At 41.6% G+C, this 15,761-nt stretch overlaps 1 protein-coding gene and 1 non-coding gene across 3 annotated transcripts in view; one reads left to right on the plus strand and one right to left on the minus strand.

The window, feature by feature from the left end:
• CTTNBP2 (cortactin binding protein 2) overlaps nt 1–15,761 on the plus strand; it is a 167,020-nt gene that overhangs the window by 140,253 nt on the left and 11,006 nt on the right. For both annotated transcript variants that reach the window (XM_057549875.1, XM_028162061.2), the window contains 5 exons: nt 140–226; nt 304–403; nt 10,231–10,383; nt 10,555–10,742; nt 14,043–14,221. In XM_057549875.1, coding sequence (XP_057405858.1) covers nt 140–226; nt 304–403; nt 10,231–10,383; nt 10,555–10,742; nt 14,043–14,221 — 707 coding nt within the window. The remainder of the gene's footprint in view (nt 1–139; nt 227–303; nt 404–10,230; nt 10,384–10,554; nt 10,743–14,042; nt 14,222–15,761) is intronic.
• On the minus strand, nt 12,429–12,530 carry LOC114235637 (U6 spliceosomal RNA). Its single transcript, XR_003621761.1, has one exon. It is a non-coding gene; the product is annotated as a U6 spliceosomal RNA (small nuclear RNA).

Raw genomic sequence — 15,761 nt, forward strand, 5'->3', positions numbered from 1 at the left:
AATGAATGAAGCTAACGCCTAAAATAATATTTTTAATCTTTTGAAAGGCTGGTGACAATCAGAAAGGAAATTCTACACTTGTGTACCACTTTTTTCCCTTCATAGCATTTTTACCTAAGGTTTCTTGTTTTGTTAATAGGTCGAGCAATATCATAATGTCATTTTCCACGGCCCAGAAGGAAGCTTGCAAGACTACATCGCCCATCAGCTTGCACTCTGCATGAAGGTAGGGATCACTCACATACCCTCTCCTTTTCTTTGAAAACACAAAAGCGTATAGAACTAATCACTCTCTTATCACAGCACAGACAAATGGCTGCAGGAGTCCCCTGTGAAATAGTGAGAGCTGAAGTGGATACTGGTTTCTCCAAGGACCAGCTAGTAGATCTGTTCATCAGTAGCGGTAAGACCATCTCAGCAAACTGAATTGTGATAACCGAAAGGCATGCCCTTCAAGTAAGCCGTTATACGGAAATAAATGTTGTTGCTTGGGGATAAATTTGACTTTTCAGTTATGGAGCAGCTGCGGGATGAAAACTGGGAACCCAGGTGAGCACTTGCAAAAAATTATTTTCATGTACGTACCATTGCATCTATTGCACATCCTATATTTTTCTTCTTTTGTTTATAAATTATCTGTTGGGAGCATACTACGTAACTGGCACTAGAGGATACCAAGGGAGGGGGTGGTGGGAGCAGTCCACCTTAGCAGAACTAAGCATTGCGTTATTGGTGCAGTTTAGAATTGCACGGTGATAATAAGGAGATAGGTTTTTTGTTTGTTTGTTTTAATTTTTTATTTATTTATTTATTTATTTATGGCTGTGTTGGGTCTTCGTTTCTGTGCGAGGGCTTTCTCTAGTTGTGGCAAGTGGGGGCCACTCTTCATCGCGGTGCGCAGGCCTCTCACTATCGCGGCCTCTCTTGTTGCGGAGCACAGGCTCCAGATGCGCAGGCTCAGTAGTTGTGGCTCACGGGCCCAGTTGCTCCGCGGCATGTGGGATCTTCCCAGACCAGGGCTCGAACCCATGTCCCCTGCATTGGCAGGCAGACTCCCAACCACTGCGCCACCAGGGAAGCCCCAGGAGATAGGTTTTTAGTAAATATTACTATTATTCATAAATTCTGTACAGTGAAAGCACCCATATTGCTGCACCTGGGGTGCACTGCTTTCTCCACGTCATTCTTAGTATGCCATTGACTGGCACTTTGCTAAACACATGACATGCATTAATTAACTTATTTAATCTCCACAACAGCCCTATGCAGGTTGGTATTATCTCCATTTCAAAGGTGAGGAAACAGGCATAGAGAGTTTCAGTAACTTACCACAACTACGTAGTGGCAGAACCGTGATTAAACATGTTTATTAATATAAAGTTTTCATAAATTTTCTATCTGAGGCTCCAGAGCATGACACCCCAAGCTTCAGCACAGGTGGAGTTAGTGTAACTCTGCATAGTATATAGCATGACTAGTGAAATAAAACTGCAATGGACCAACCTCTGGTCTCCAGAGGCTCAAAACCACAGGGACCCTGGGGAGGGGGTGAAGGAGGGAGCTGTGAGCTGGGTGAAGGGTGAGTTGAAATGTGAATTCAGATCTCTTTTTTAGGGAGAGGGGTGATTCTTATCTTTGGAGCTGTGATCAAGGGAGATACCTTGTGGCTGGGACAGCTGGTGACCAGGTTGAGGAAGAGGGAAATTACCAGGAGTTCCTAAGTCAAGAAATAAAATTAAGAGGCAGGTTTAGAGGGGAACCGAGGAATTCACAAAGCTAGAAGCACATTTTGGGGACAAGAAAATCCCACCAGAATCTGAATGTTGCTCTAGTACTCAGGCCAGTCTTTGGCCAGAAACTAGTGAGAGTGAGCTACAGAGAAAAGCTGTGTTCTCTGATGATGATACTAACAATAGCTAATGTTTATTAAGCTTTGACTCTAAGCACCCTGATTTATAAACACTTGAGACAAGAGGTTAAGTACCCTGCAGTGAGGACGCAGCAGAGTAGGACTCAAACTAGGCATTCCGGCTCCTCAGCCTGACCCGACTCACTGCCCACCGCTGCTCCTCAAAAACTCACCTAAAAAATTTTTTTTCTCTCCTTAGTTTTATAACAAAAGCCCCCTATGGTTTTCAACGTTCAGTCTTGCGTCATTTCAAAGTAAGAAGTTAAAATATTGTGCTCTAACCCTATCAGAGTAGATAGCAATTAGACTGAATTCTGCTCTAAACTTAGAGAGCTAGAAAAAAAAAATCTGAGAACAGTGAATTAGGTCAAGAAGGATGCGAAGGTGACCAACTCAGCATTTCTAAATCCTTGGGGAGCATCTTCTTAGAAAGAACTCTTCTTCCTAATTTCTCAGTTTGGTGAGTCTCTTGGCACCCCACACTTGGAACTCAGGTCTCCCTGGCAGACTTGAAAACCTAAACGCCCACAGGTACCAAAAAGCCACCTTAAGGGGTGAAGCAGGCTGGTTGGGGCTGGAGGAGGGGAAGCCTGTCCCCATCGCCATGAGGGCAGCAGCTCCCAGCTGCGAGCAGCTGAGTGTAGACTCAGTGACGGGAGGTCTTGTGACTTGGAAGAAGCCAGACATCCTGGTTTTTAAGGGAAAATTTGGGAGGTTGTTTCTTTCAATGTTTCAATGTTTTCAACTGTCTTAATTTTTAAGCCATGTTAGGACCATCTAGAACCCCTAGGTCCTCTGAGTCATGGACCCCTCACTCCTGTCCCACAGCCAGTCCATGGTCATGTCCTGCCAAATGGATCTCAGTGTGCGTTTTTCATCCATCCCCATTGGTACCATCCCACTTTTTGCCTCCTTTTACTATATTTTGTCTACTTTCCTGTAAGTGGCTGCTCTGCCTACCTCTTGCGCTCCCTGAACATCCTTCACAGACCACCAGAGCCCTGATTAAAAGCGCTCTGTGATTCTTGACTCCCACATGCCCCAGTCACCCACTGAACTACGTCAGTCCCATTCAGGGTCTTCCATTCTAGGACACTGATCCACTTAATTTGCTTATCAGACCCTTTTAAATTTAATTTAATTTTTTGAGATATAATTGAGATACAACATAGAGTAAGTTCAAGGTATACAATTCGTTGATTTGATACGCTTCTGTATTGCAAAATGATTACCACTGTAGCATTAGCTAACATCTCCATCAAGTCACATAATTACCATTCCTTTCTTACAGTGAGAACATTTAATATTTACTCTTAGCAACTTTCAAGTATACAATAGATACAGTATTAACCCCTGAAACTTATTCGACTTACAGCTGAAAGTTTGTACCCTGTGACTGACATCTCAGTTCCCTCACCCTCCAGCCCCTGACAACCACCATTCTACTGTTTCATCAGTTTGGCCTTTTTAGATTCTACATACAAGTGATATCACGCAGTATTTGTCCTTCTCTGTCTGACTTATCTCACTTAACATAATGCCCTCAAGGTCCATCCATGTTGTGGCAAATGGCAGGATTTCCTTTTTTCTCATGGCTGAATGACATTACATTGTATATGTATGCCACATTTTCTTTATCCATTCATCTCTTGATGGATAGTTAGATTGTTTCTGTATTTTGGCTCTTGTGAATTATGTTGCAATGAACACAGGTGTGCGGATAATCTCTTCAAGATCCTGATTTCATTTGCTTGGGATATATACCCAGAAGTGGGATTGCTGGATCATATGGTAGTTCTATTTTTTTTTTTTTTGAGGACCCTCCATACTGTTTTTCTTAGTGGCTGCACCAATTTATATTCCCACCAATAGTGTGAAAGGGTTCCCTTTTCTACACATCCCCACCAACATTTGTTAACTCTTATTGATGATAGCCATTCTAACAGTTATGAAGTGATATTTCATTGTGGTTTTGATTTGCATTTCGCTGATCGTTAGTGATGTTGAACCTGTTTTCCTGTACCTGTGGGTCATTTGTATATCTTCTTTGGAATATCTGACCCTTTTTAAAAATAGGTATCTAAGCTCCAGCAGAATACAGTATTTCTTCCTCACATGTCCTTTGCTTTCCCACTCTCCATGTCTTTGTTTATGCTGCAGCTTTCATCTAGAATTACTCTAAAATTTCATCTAGAATAAGCACACAAACTGCCCCCCCCATAACTACTGCAGGGCAGGTACTATGTAAAGTACTGTGTTGTACAGGACTGGTTAAAATAGACATGGAAGCCCCTGTTTAAATACTCTGAGGACACCCCCAAATGAAGGCTTGTCTGATCCCTCCAGGTATGCCAGCTACCTCTAATGAACAGCAGTAGGCTTTGTTTACCTCTGTGCCCCACCTAACTATAGTTCAAGGTGGTGAGGGTATTATTTGGGCTTTTGTGTTGGCCCACACACGTTATGAGCTCCTTGAAGGCTAGTAATGTAGCTTATTCTTCCATTTCACCTTGTACACTGATTGCCAATAATTACTTGTTGAATGAGTGGATGAACCTGATACAAGAAGTAACATGCACAAAGAAAAAGGGAATGTTAATCATATTTAGTTGTCAGCAAGTGGAAGAACTTGCTTACAGTGGAGGTAGGAAGAAGTAAGATTAGAGAGTGCAGAAGTTGTTGAGACAGTACTTGATGATAGGGCATAAAAATAGAGTGAATTGGATTTGAAAAAGGAAGTTTTCAAATGACAGACTGAGGCCAAAAAATCTCCACTCTACTCTCTTATGTAAGAAATAGTGTAGCATCTACAAATATTAAAGGATTTTTATTCTGTATTTGGCTCAGTAATTTATATGTGTGAAATCCCTCCTTCTTTTTTTAATAACAAAAGTAAGACATAAACACAAGATTCACCTGCTAAGACCTTGAGTGCAGTTACCCAAGTTAGCAAGTGGAGCTTATCATAGATCCCTCATTTGGCTTATTCCCCACGTCTGGTCAGTCCTGAGTTCTTTTGAATCTGCTTCCTATATCTCATCTCCACCTCCTGCTCTCCAGTCCCCCTACCACCTATCATTTCTTGCTCAAGGGCCTATGGAGGCCTCATCACTAATCCTTCTTATTTCCTCTGCTCTCGCTCCTTCCCAAGCCCTCTGCAGGTTTCCAGAGGGCTCACCCTAGAATAAAAAACTGCTCATGACAATTTCCTGCTGTTATACTCCAGTGGCTCCAGAATAAACGGTGAAGGTCTCTGAATGTTATGTCAGGAACATGACCGTCTGGCTTTGGACCTTTCCCTTGCTGCTGTCCAACCTCATCTTCTAAAACTCCATCCACCGTCACCATCATTTTCATAGCAGTAGGCCCCACTGCTGCTGACTGGTGGCCAATGAGGAGATCATGGAGAACGGAGAACGTACACTTTGAGTAGATGGGGACACCAGAGGCTTCTGAGCAGTGCCAGGGAATCACAAGTGAGCCAGAGGGAAGGATCTAGGGATGGTGTGGTGTCACTTCTTTTGTAGTGCAGAAAGCCCCTAGCAGGGAATTTTCTTTTGGTCAAAGGGTGATGGAAAAGGACAGAATGTAGAGAAGGCTGAGATCTGGATCAGAGAAAAGGAGTTTCTAGGCTGTTCCACTTAAGCTTTTAGAATAATTAGAGGACAGGAATTATGTATCAGCTACTGTCTTACTTCTTTTTTTTACGAAGAAAGTAAACTGATCAAATCATATGACTACCAAGTGAGGAATATACTGATTCATAAGGTGTTCTAAACTTATCCCTGGTTTCTAACTTTATTTTCTCAAAAAAAAGAAATAGAGATTTAAACTACTTACATTCAGCTGGAGGTTAGAATGTTGAACTTTCATCTTCCAGTGGGCGTAGCACATACATTACCTTATATGTTCCTCTCTATGACTCTGTAGAAGAAAGCCAGTGAAAAGAGACACAGAGAATGAATAAAAGAAGTGTATGAGTGAAAAAATACAAGAAGGAAGAGTAGCAGATTTTTTTTTTAAATAATCAGCTTCAAGAATCGAAAACTTATATGGAGACTGAAATGGTGCCAGTGAAGAAAAGAATGTAGAACAGAAGATCAGTTCAAAAGGAATGGCGTAGCACTTATGCAAGCAATGGGTATTTTGTGTTTATTTTAAAATAACATCTTCCTTCTCATATTGACTTTTGTGAGAGACCATCACATCACATGGCTCCATTATTTGGTAAGGAGGGTCTGAACGTGTATTAGAATTGGGTCATATTTCTCCTCAGTATAAGGTATTGAGTTAGGTTAGCAAGACAGATAGTTTTTAAAATTACATGTGACAGTGGTAGTAAAAAAAAAAAAAAAAAAAAATTAAACACTAGATTGGTATTTTAAAATAATACTTAGGATTCCTGAGAGAACTTTCTACTTCAGAAGTAATAAAGATAGAATTACTGTAATAATATGTAATTGAAGTCTACATAATTGAGTTTCCTCCTTGGACCCTGCGTTACTGGAGGCTCTTTTGGAGGTCTGTCCCTTGCTTCTCATCTGGACTCAGAGTGTCATCCCTGCAGAGCCTTGTTTTAAGTGGACAATGTAAAAGATGGGCTGCTTCCATCTCCAAAGAGGAGATTATGGACTTGGGGTCACCTTAGACATAAAGGAGTTCGGATTTAACTATAAATGTGATATGTTCATTATTTTTAAGCCAATGAGTCTTGCTCTAGAAGTAGCTATCCAGAACTTTTAATACAAGGGTATGCAAAGCTGGACTATAGCCCTGAGCCTAGCCAAGGGGGTGTCTGATTAAGATTACTAACCTCTGGAGAGGGGCAGAGCTGACATATCTATAAAGCTGGAAGCAGGGAAGAATAAGGGTAGATTAGTTTCAGAAATAGGGCTTTGAATTAGCATGGGGCAAAGGGAATCCAAATGGCTGACTTTCCAACAATAGGCCGAAAGGAATCTCCAGCTATCACAAGGGGTGAGTGGCCATCTTATGTCTCCATGAACCCTGATCAGAGGCTGAATAATCCTTCAAACCCAAAGGTGGAATGAGTTTCTGTTTCTACAGTTGGTTAATATTTTAGAATTGAAACCATGTTAAATAACTTGAACTAGACATGCTATTTCACAACTAAAATGAAATTTACATTTGGACCAACTTGCTTTAGGATGTTGAACTTAAGTGGTCAGATGGAGAAGCAGATGTTACTGAAAAAATTGAACATATGAGGCCAGCAGCGTTGAAGACAAAGCTTTTCACCAAAAAAACCCAGTCTGTTTGACCCTTGATTGGTACCTCAGAGGAGACCAAGATGAACAAAGATGAGGTGGAAATTCAACCCAACTGTTATGAACAGCACCCCACACCCCTTTTGTCTAGGGCACAAGCTGTCCGTTAAATGTGGGATTAATTAAGTCACTGACAATAGAGTCCTTGCTTGTGGACTCAGGAGAATGAGTTTGTGTCTCTTTCCAAGAGACCTCCTGCAATCCTATAAACTCGTTTATTTCCAGCCTGAATCCTCCCTTGCTGCCTCCATCCTTTCGTCCCAGCGCCTGCCGGGCATCTCAAGAGCGATGCCTCACTCGTCACCCAGGCCTGAAGCATAACCCGTCACCACCTCCCCTGCCTCAAGTGTACTCCTGCTCATGTGCTCTCCGTCTCCATTCACTGCATGGCCTCTTCTCCGGTGGGAACTTCTGAGTCGTCTCTGCTATTCCCTCTCCGCCCCTCTCTCAAGACATCAGCCACTGAGCTTTGCTCACTCCATCTCAGACTGTCCTTTTGTTCTGTGCCTGGGCCCTGGATGAGCCTCCTGTTACCTCTTGTCCCCACCTCAGCAGTAAGAGCCCGTAGATGTGTCTTCTTGTTTCTTCGCTCTCCTGTCAATTCTTCACACCAGAGTGAGATCTCAAAGCAGGAGTCAAATCCTGTTTATCCCCTCCTTAAAGGCTTCCACTGATCCCCAGAGCTGGTAGTTACTCCCTTCTGACATGACATCCTGGGCCTTCCACTTTTCATTTGTGGCTGGGTTCTGAGACTTCATATCAGCAAGTCTTACCCTGGCTGCACATACAATGCCAATGCCCCAGGCCCAGCACTGACCAACTATATCACAACCTCTGGGGTTGGATCCCTGGTGACTGTAATGTGTAGCCCGGAGTGAGGACACAGCCTGCTGCCCTACTGCCCACAGATGGGGCTCCTGGCTTGCATTCCACTGATGTGACTCTGTACCCAAGCTCCCAGCCTGTCCTGACTAGACACATGTATCAGCTTTGAGCTGTCTGTCATGCCACTCTTGCAACTATTCTGACCTTGGTTTGAAGCCCTGGTCCCTTCTAGGACTGAGCTCTGCCTGGCCTCCATTCTTCTGCCTATGCCATTTCTTAAACCTAGAAAGCCTTCTTCTGGTCTGTCAAGATGCCATTCCGCGTAACGGGTCCAGTTTAAAATGCCACACCCCCCCAGTTGGAATCAGTCACCTCCAGCATGCCGTAGTGCTTAGCATTGTATGTACAGCAAGGGGGCACTGGAAAACATTTCTTGAGATGCAATTACATGTTCCTGCAGACACATTCTAGCTGGAACTAGACACACACTTAACACAAATCAAGGCAAAACTGGAGACCTTCAGTCCTTAGTTACAGAAAAGCAGATACATAGACCAACCTGGTCTGGTTTTGTTGTTGTTGCTGGGTTTTGTTTTGTTTTTTTAAATCACTGGGTATAAAAGATGTGTTAGTTTATCATTGTTGTTTTAAAAAACGATAGGTTTATCATACTTCGTAACAAACATATTTTTGAAATAACACTTGAACCTGAGAAGCATAGAACTGTAGCACTCTTTACTAAATAGCTCTGTGGAAGGGGACGCAGCACACGCCAGACACTAGTGTAATAGCCCCAACAAATACAACTCAGTGGAGAGGTGGCTGGCTTTGTTTCCTGTCTTCTAGTTTTTAAAGCTTTATAGCATCCAGAAGAGCTATTTCAATCTCAGAAGTGATTCATTTACAGGGACTTCTTTTGAAAATGAAAATGTATTTGTGTCTATAGTAACTAGGAGGTGGAATGGAGTATAACGTACTATCATAAGTGTTTGTGAAAAGTGGAATACTTGACAAAATCACTCTCAAGTATTTTAAATTAATCTTTTTTGCAAGGTTAACTTAGCTAAGACTAGGGCATCTTAGAATCTTCTAAAATATTAAAAAGTGATTTTAATTTTTTATTCATTGTATATAGGAAGTATTATTTATAAATATGTATGTATATATATATATTTCAACTACAATATTAACAACATTTGACTGCTTTCCAGGTGCCCAGGCACTGTTTCGGTTACATTTTATCCACTGACTTGTCTTCTACATATAATAGCAATCTTCCATTTACTTTCCATCTTTCACTTTGGGTTGACATGCAGTTCAGCCCCCCGTCTTTAGTGTGAGGACCCCTAAAATAAGACTCACAAGTTCAAGATCACGGTCCTTCCTTAACACTATTTCTGAAACCTGAGTCAAATCTCTTTAACCTCTCTGAGATCTGTAAAATGGAAGGAGGGATCTGCTGGCCCCTGAGGTCCTGTCTCCATAATTTTATGAATATTTTACATATGTGTAATTTAAAGATCATTTAAGGATTTTAACATTTTGTATTCTGAAATATCCATCTATAAAATACATACTGCCTATTTTTACAGATCAATGAATAATTTAAAATAAAATTGTCATTTAACCACTGACCGGGTCACAAAATAGAACATTCCCAGCTTCCAGAATGGGCCCATGTGCCCCACCCCTGTTCACAAACCCTTCCTTCTGGAGGTAACCACTAGTCTATCTTCTGTGATAATCATTTCTTTGCTTTTTAAAAATAGTTTTACTATCTATGAATCCCTAAATTATAAGGTTAGTGTTGCCCCTTTTTGAACTTCAAATGATGGCATCATATTGTGTGTAGCCTTTTGTGATTTGTTTCTTAATATATTGTTTGTGACAAGTCTTCATGCGGTTGCTTGTAGCTGTAATTTGTTCACTTTCATATCCGTTGTATGAATATACTCCTATCTAGTCTATTGTTGGTAGAGATTTGAGTTGATTCCATTTGGAATCTGTTGTGGAACTAATGTTGGATCATTGTGTGTGTGTATCTTCAACTGTATTCAGTAATGCCAAACTGTTTTCCAGAATCCTATACTCTCCCGGCAATGTCAGAGCATTCCCATTGTGTCACGTCTTTGCTAACACTTAAATCTTTGCCAGTTTGTATAGGTTTTTGTAAAATCTTTAATCACTGAATTTCCTTTTTGACCACAGCATGTCTGATCCCAGTGAAACAATCTCCTGCTAACAAGAAAATCATCATCATCTTAGAGAATTTGGAAAAATCTTCATTGTCTGAGTTACTGGGGGACTTTTTGGGACCTCTGGAAAATCGCAGCACTGAAAGCCCCTGTAGTTTCCAAAAAGGTAAAGATGGTGGAGAGACCATGCTGAGAAGCAGGCTGCATTGAGATCCTTCTCATCTTTCTGTTTCACAGAGCACATGTTATGCTTCATGGTCGTCTTTCTTTCACTTATTTGAACTTGTCCCCTATTGTGGCTTGCTGAGGTTGGACTGCTGCTTTTGGTTTGTTTCAGGAAACGGAACGTCTGAATGTTATTACTTCCATGAGAACTGCTTTTTGTTGGGAACCATTGCCAAGGCCTGTCTCCAAGGCTCCGACTTGCTGGTGCAGCAGCATTTCCGCTGGGTCCAGCTGCGGTGGGATGGCGAGCCCATGCAGGGGCTGCTGCAGAGGTTCCTAAGGAGGAAAGTCGTGAATAAGGTAACAAACCACAGGCACGGCCTATTGCTGGGAGAGGGGCCTTTAGTGTCAGGCGACCCAGGCTTGAGCTGTACCACTTACTGTGTGGCTTCCAGCAAGTAAAATTTGGGGATATGCAAGGGTTAAATAGGATAATGCATGTAAAACCCATAGCAGTTTCTGGACTATATTAAGTATTTTAAAAAGCAAATAGGTTTTACTTTTTTTATGAACTATTCTCGAGGAGTCTCTCCAAATTCTAAATGCTGTGGGAAACAAGATTAGAAAATTAATCACTCTTCTTAAGGAAAAGCTACTGCTTCCTTGGAGCCTTCATTATCCATCACTCAAGCTAGTTTTAATATTTGTTACAGTGCGCTGTTAAAAAGTCACATGAAAAAAATTAGAAATCTCTATCTGTTGACAGATTTTCAAGAATAATAATCACTTCTAGTGATTTTTCAGAATAATAAAATATTCTGTATTCTATCAAGATAACAAAATTAATTCAGTGCTGACCAACTGGAGTATGTCACTATTTAATATTCATAAATTGGGCCAGTAGCTGAGTGTCTGGGTGGACTTGAAATAAAAGAGCTCGATTTAGCAAGATTTTATCATTTAATCCTGCACAGTTGGGCCACACTTGGAGGACAGGATCTTCATTGTATCAGCACAGGATTTTAAGCTGTAGGTAACACAACACCCCACTGCTAGCTGCTTCACACACACACACAAAAAGGCTTTTTTCCCTTGTATAACCAGATGCCTTGCAGTAGGTGTTGATGGTGTCCATTCACACCTTTGTGACGTCAGGTCCCAGGTCTGAGTGAGTCTCTTGACCTCCCTTCAGGATTGCAGGACTTTTGGCATCACGCCCTCACACAAACTTGTTCATAGGCAGGAAGCAGGATGCTGTGCAGAGAGGGAACTTCGGCTTCCTTTGTCTCCTCCTTATCAGGGGGAAAGAATCTTTTTCTGAAACTCCCAGAAAGAAGATTTCCCCGTAATGGTTCATTAACCAGACTGGTTTCATGCACACCTCTCCGCCAGAGACCTTGGCTAGAACTACCTTCCCAAGGCCAAAGCTCTCCACCAAATTCCTGAACAAAATTCAGTGTCTGTTATGTTAGAGTGTGTGAATGTACACGCATTTGTGGAGCTGGGGCCATGGGAGGTGGGTGGAGGGAGAAGTGTGGGATGGGAACGCCTTTGGTAATTCAGTGAACAGTGCCTGCTAGTGGTGATTTGCATTAGTATCTGAAATTCCTAACTGAATCAGAAATCCTCTGTCCCAAGCTCTGCTAAAGTCAGTTGCCTGGTCGTAAATATATTCTTTCGACCAAAGCACGTCTATTATATGACCTCAACCAGTAGGAAGAAAGGTGAGGCAAAGACAGTCATAGGTATACAGCTTTTCAGATTATTGATACTTCCATTAACTTCATCACTATTAATATTTAAATCTTATTGCCAAAAAATTCACCTAAATAATTGCAAAAGATACCAGTTTTTTATCTTAAAGACGTCATTATTTTTAGAGCAGTTTTAGGTTTACAATAAAATTGAAAGGAGGGTACAGAGATTTCCCATCTACCTCTTGCTCCCCACACATGCATAGTCTCCTCCATTATCACCAGAACGGTGCCTTTTCTTATCAAGGAGGAACCTACACTGACACATCAAAATCCCTGGTTTACCCAAGAGAAAAACATGGAACGCTTCACGAATTTGCGTGTCTTTCTTGCGCAGGGGCCATGCTAATTTTCCTTGAAAGGTACATCTTACCTGGTAAAGTGCACCTCCTTTTCCCTCCTCTGGCTCTCTGGTAAACATAGTTTGAAAAGGATTGATTTTACTTATTTTGAAAGGAAAGTTCCAAGCTTCAGGCTCTACACTTTCCTCCATTGTGTTTGTGAATGGGCAAGTGGGGTGTGCTGTGAAGAATAGAAAGGGGAGGGGAGGTAATGCCTTTCATTTATCAGGAATCACTTCAAGTAGGTTAATAAAACGGATTCCTGGGGTTAGGGGTACAATGGGAATGAATGACTCCTGCAAAACTCCAGAAATCTTGTAACTGCAGGATGGAACCAAATATTTGGGGGCGCTTAGAAGCACACTGGCAACGTGATCAAAATTTCTTCTTCCAGCTCCTTACAGGGATATAAGTAAGCAGACCTTTTTTGGACAATACCAGGCTTCTAGTATTTAATAAAAAATAATTATACTTTCTTTAGTAGGAAATTAATATTCAGCTATTAATTGTAGCACATGATCTCATTCTCGCTGGAAGAGGATCAGAGAAAGTGGGAGAAATATGATTGTTCCTCTTTTGAAGAAAAGGGAAACTATGATAACAGATCCCAAAGCCTCATGTAACAGAGTGATGTTACTTTAACGGAGCTGCTAGAATCACTGAACCACTCTTTCATTTTTTCTAGGCCAAATTCTCTCCCCTCATGTAGGACATAAAAACATTCATGTATTATCCTCAGTCTTACTATCATAATTCCTTGGTAAAGTAGAGATTTATGTGAATCTGCTTTCTTATAAAATACAGTCAGTTGCTGTATCTGACTTCTAAATATTTGAGAGATTTCTCCTCATAGTAAATAAATCTTTGTCCTTTTGTGACCCCTCTGTACTACCAAAAAGGGACCTTCTATAAGATATAATTCAACTATCCAACTATAAGATATAATTCTCCCATTCAACTGTATGTTATACAGTATTACTTAAAATTTGCACATTTTAAAGTCTGAAAACATACTTCTTTATGCTGTCAGAGCATTTTGATGAAGTTAGCATTTTATCTGAGCCTTCCTTCTAGGGAAATTAGAAGTAATACAAGGTGAACATGCCACAGATCCAGGTATGCCATCTTATAACTTACCCAAGATATTAAAATATTTAATGTAATTTTAATTTCATTTATTCAGAATCCTTTTTTGAACACCTACTATTTGCAAGACCTTGTGAGGAATTCTATACACATGTGAAAAATGATTTCTTCCCGAATTGATGTTTAAGCATTCATCCAAGTAAGACACCTCATCCAAGGTGTCTTACTGCGCTATCGTGTCTGAATCCTTTCATCGCATGTAATAAGCTACAGATCTGTATCTCGTGCTAACACACGTCAGACAGTATGTTATTACCTAGCCCTCTTCCAGCCACCCCAAGCGAAGGTAAAATCAGATTTGGCTAGAGTTTTGTTCTACAGTTTGAATCTTTATATTCTTAGTTTTGGAGTGTTCGAAACAAAAGGACAAGAAGCACCGTTGTAAACCAAGCCCCCGTCTTCCCCCTCCCTGTCTCTAGTTCAGGGGTCAGGTGCCCTCTCCCTGCGACCCCGTGTGCAAGACGGTCGACTGGGCCCTGGCTGTCTGGCGCCAGCTCAACTCGTGCCTGGCCCGCTTGGGCACACCGGAAGCACTTCTTGGGCCAAAGTATTTCCTGTCTTGTCCTGTGATCCCAGGGCACGCCCAAGCGACAGTGAAGTAAGTGTCATTGATCCTTCTTTGCCTGTTTAAAGTAGAGCCCTGGCTGATCGGGAATGTTTGGGGGTGCGAAAGCTGAAGGGGCCACCTTGTGCCACCTCTTGTGATGAACATGGAAAGCCAGTGCCCTGTGCTCCCGTCAGAGGACGACCGTGACTCGTGTGGTGGGTACTTCCTAAGGAAACTATTTTTGCTAAGACTAGATAGATCCCAATTTCCCTCTGTTTGCAAAACTTTCATCAGACTCATGTGCGACTTGCTGGGCAGTGTCTCCTGGGGAAGGCCCACATGAGACATGAGGTCAAGTATCCTGTAACCATCCCCCTGCCCCACCCCCCAAAAAACCCACTTACATTCTGTTGATGAATTGAAAAGCTTCCTCTTTTATTAAAGAGACTTATGTACTTACTGTGTTTTAGAGCAGCGTATGAAAACAGACGTATATACAGTAAGGTCAATGAAATAGAAAACTAGAAGGAAATTGAAAGGAGGAAAAAATTTTTACCATCCAGCCAACTTAGTAAGGGTTCTGTGATTCGCCGTTCGATTTGATTCTGTACTTTCTGGCATCCTGGACAGAAATCTGTTTCGAAAAGCAGGGTATGCAGATAATATGCCTTCTCTATTGTAAGACAAACTATCAATTTAATAATAGCTAATTGAGGGAACACAAGAAGTGCTATATTAAAAAGTATACAGCAATTTCTTGTTAAAAAGCAGAAACACATTTATTCATATAATTACCCCTTTCTTTAACATCCAGAGCCTCAAGATTCTTAGGAACCAGTTTTGGCCTTTCCTGTCTGCTGCATGGTCATTGTCAAGAGCTAGAGGCTCTGAGATTTTTACCTTATCTGCAAGCTGACAAGTTAGCCTGCCACATTCAGGATGTGGCCTCTGACCCAGCACTTCATCACTCAGAGCACAGCCACAGCCTAGGCTTCATATTTGCATTGGTTTCCCCACCTCCTCAGGTCCTACGGGGTGATGCATAGTGGCCCAGGTGGATGCTGGCCTTGCATCAAAGCTGTGGAACTGTGAGCTTGGGAATCACCCAGTTTTCTAACGGGGATGCTGGCAAATCTGCCCACCCTTTGCCCAGGAAGGAAATATAACTTTCATTATCGTCAGGAAACAAATCTGCCCTCTGCTCCAGAAGGAGACACTGTCTCTGTTTTTCCAAGTCGGTTTACGATACTAAAACAGCCTTGAAAAGATAATCCAGAGCAACAGCTGACCCAAGAGGTACAGAAATGCCATGGAGAGTTATCTCCCAACAGCCATATAAAGGAACTGCCTTTTTTAAAAAAATTATATATTGTTTTAGCCAAAGCTTATATCATCTTTACCCCTTCAGCACCTTTAGGAGTAACTGTGTACTTTTTTTTCCTGAATTAGGTGTCACTAGACATTAACAAAGCAGCTGACAGTAGATGCTTGATACTGAGTAAATAGTTTTAACGGTCTTGAAAGGCTTATGTCAGTATCTAATAACTTTGAAAACTTTCCTATTCTGGGAGATGGAGTTTTGTCTACAGCC

This window comes from Balaenoptera acutorostrata, chromosome 7 (assembly GCF_949987535.1).
Source record: "Balaenoptera acutorostrata chromosome 7, mBalAcu1.1, whole genome shotgun sequence".
NCBI classification, from domain to species: domain Eukaryota; kingdom Metazoa; phylum Chordata; class Mammalia; order Artiodactyla; family Balaenopteridae; genus Balaenoptera; species Balaenoptera acutorostrata.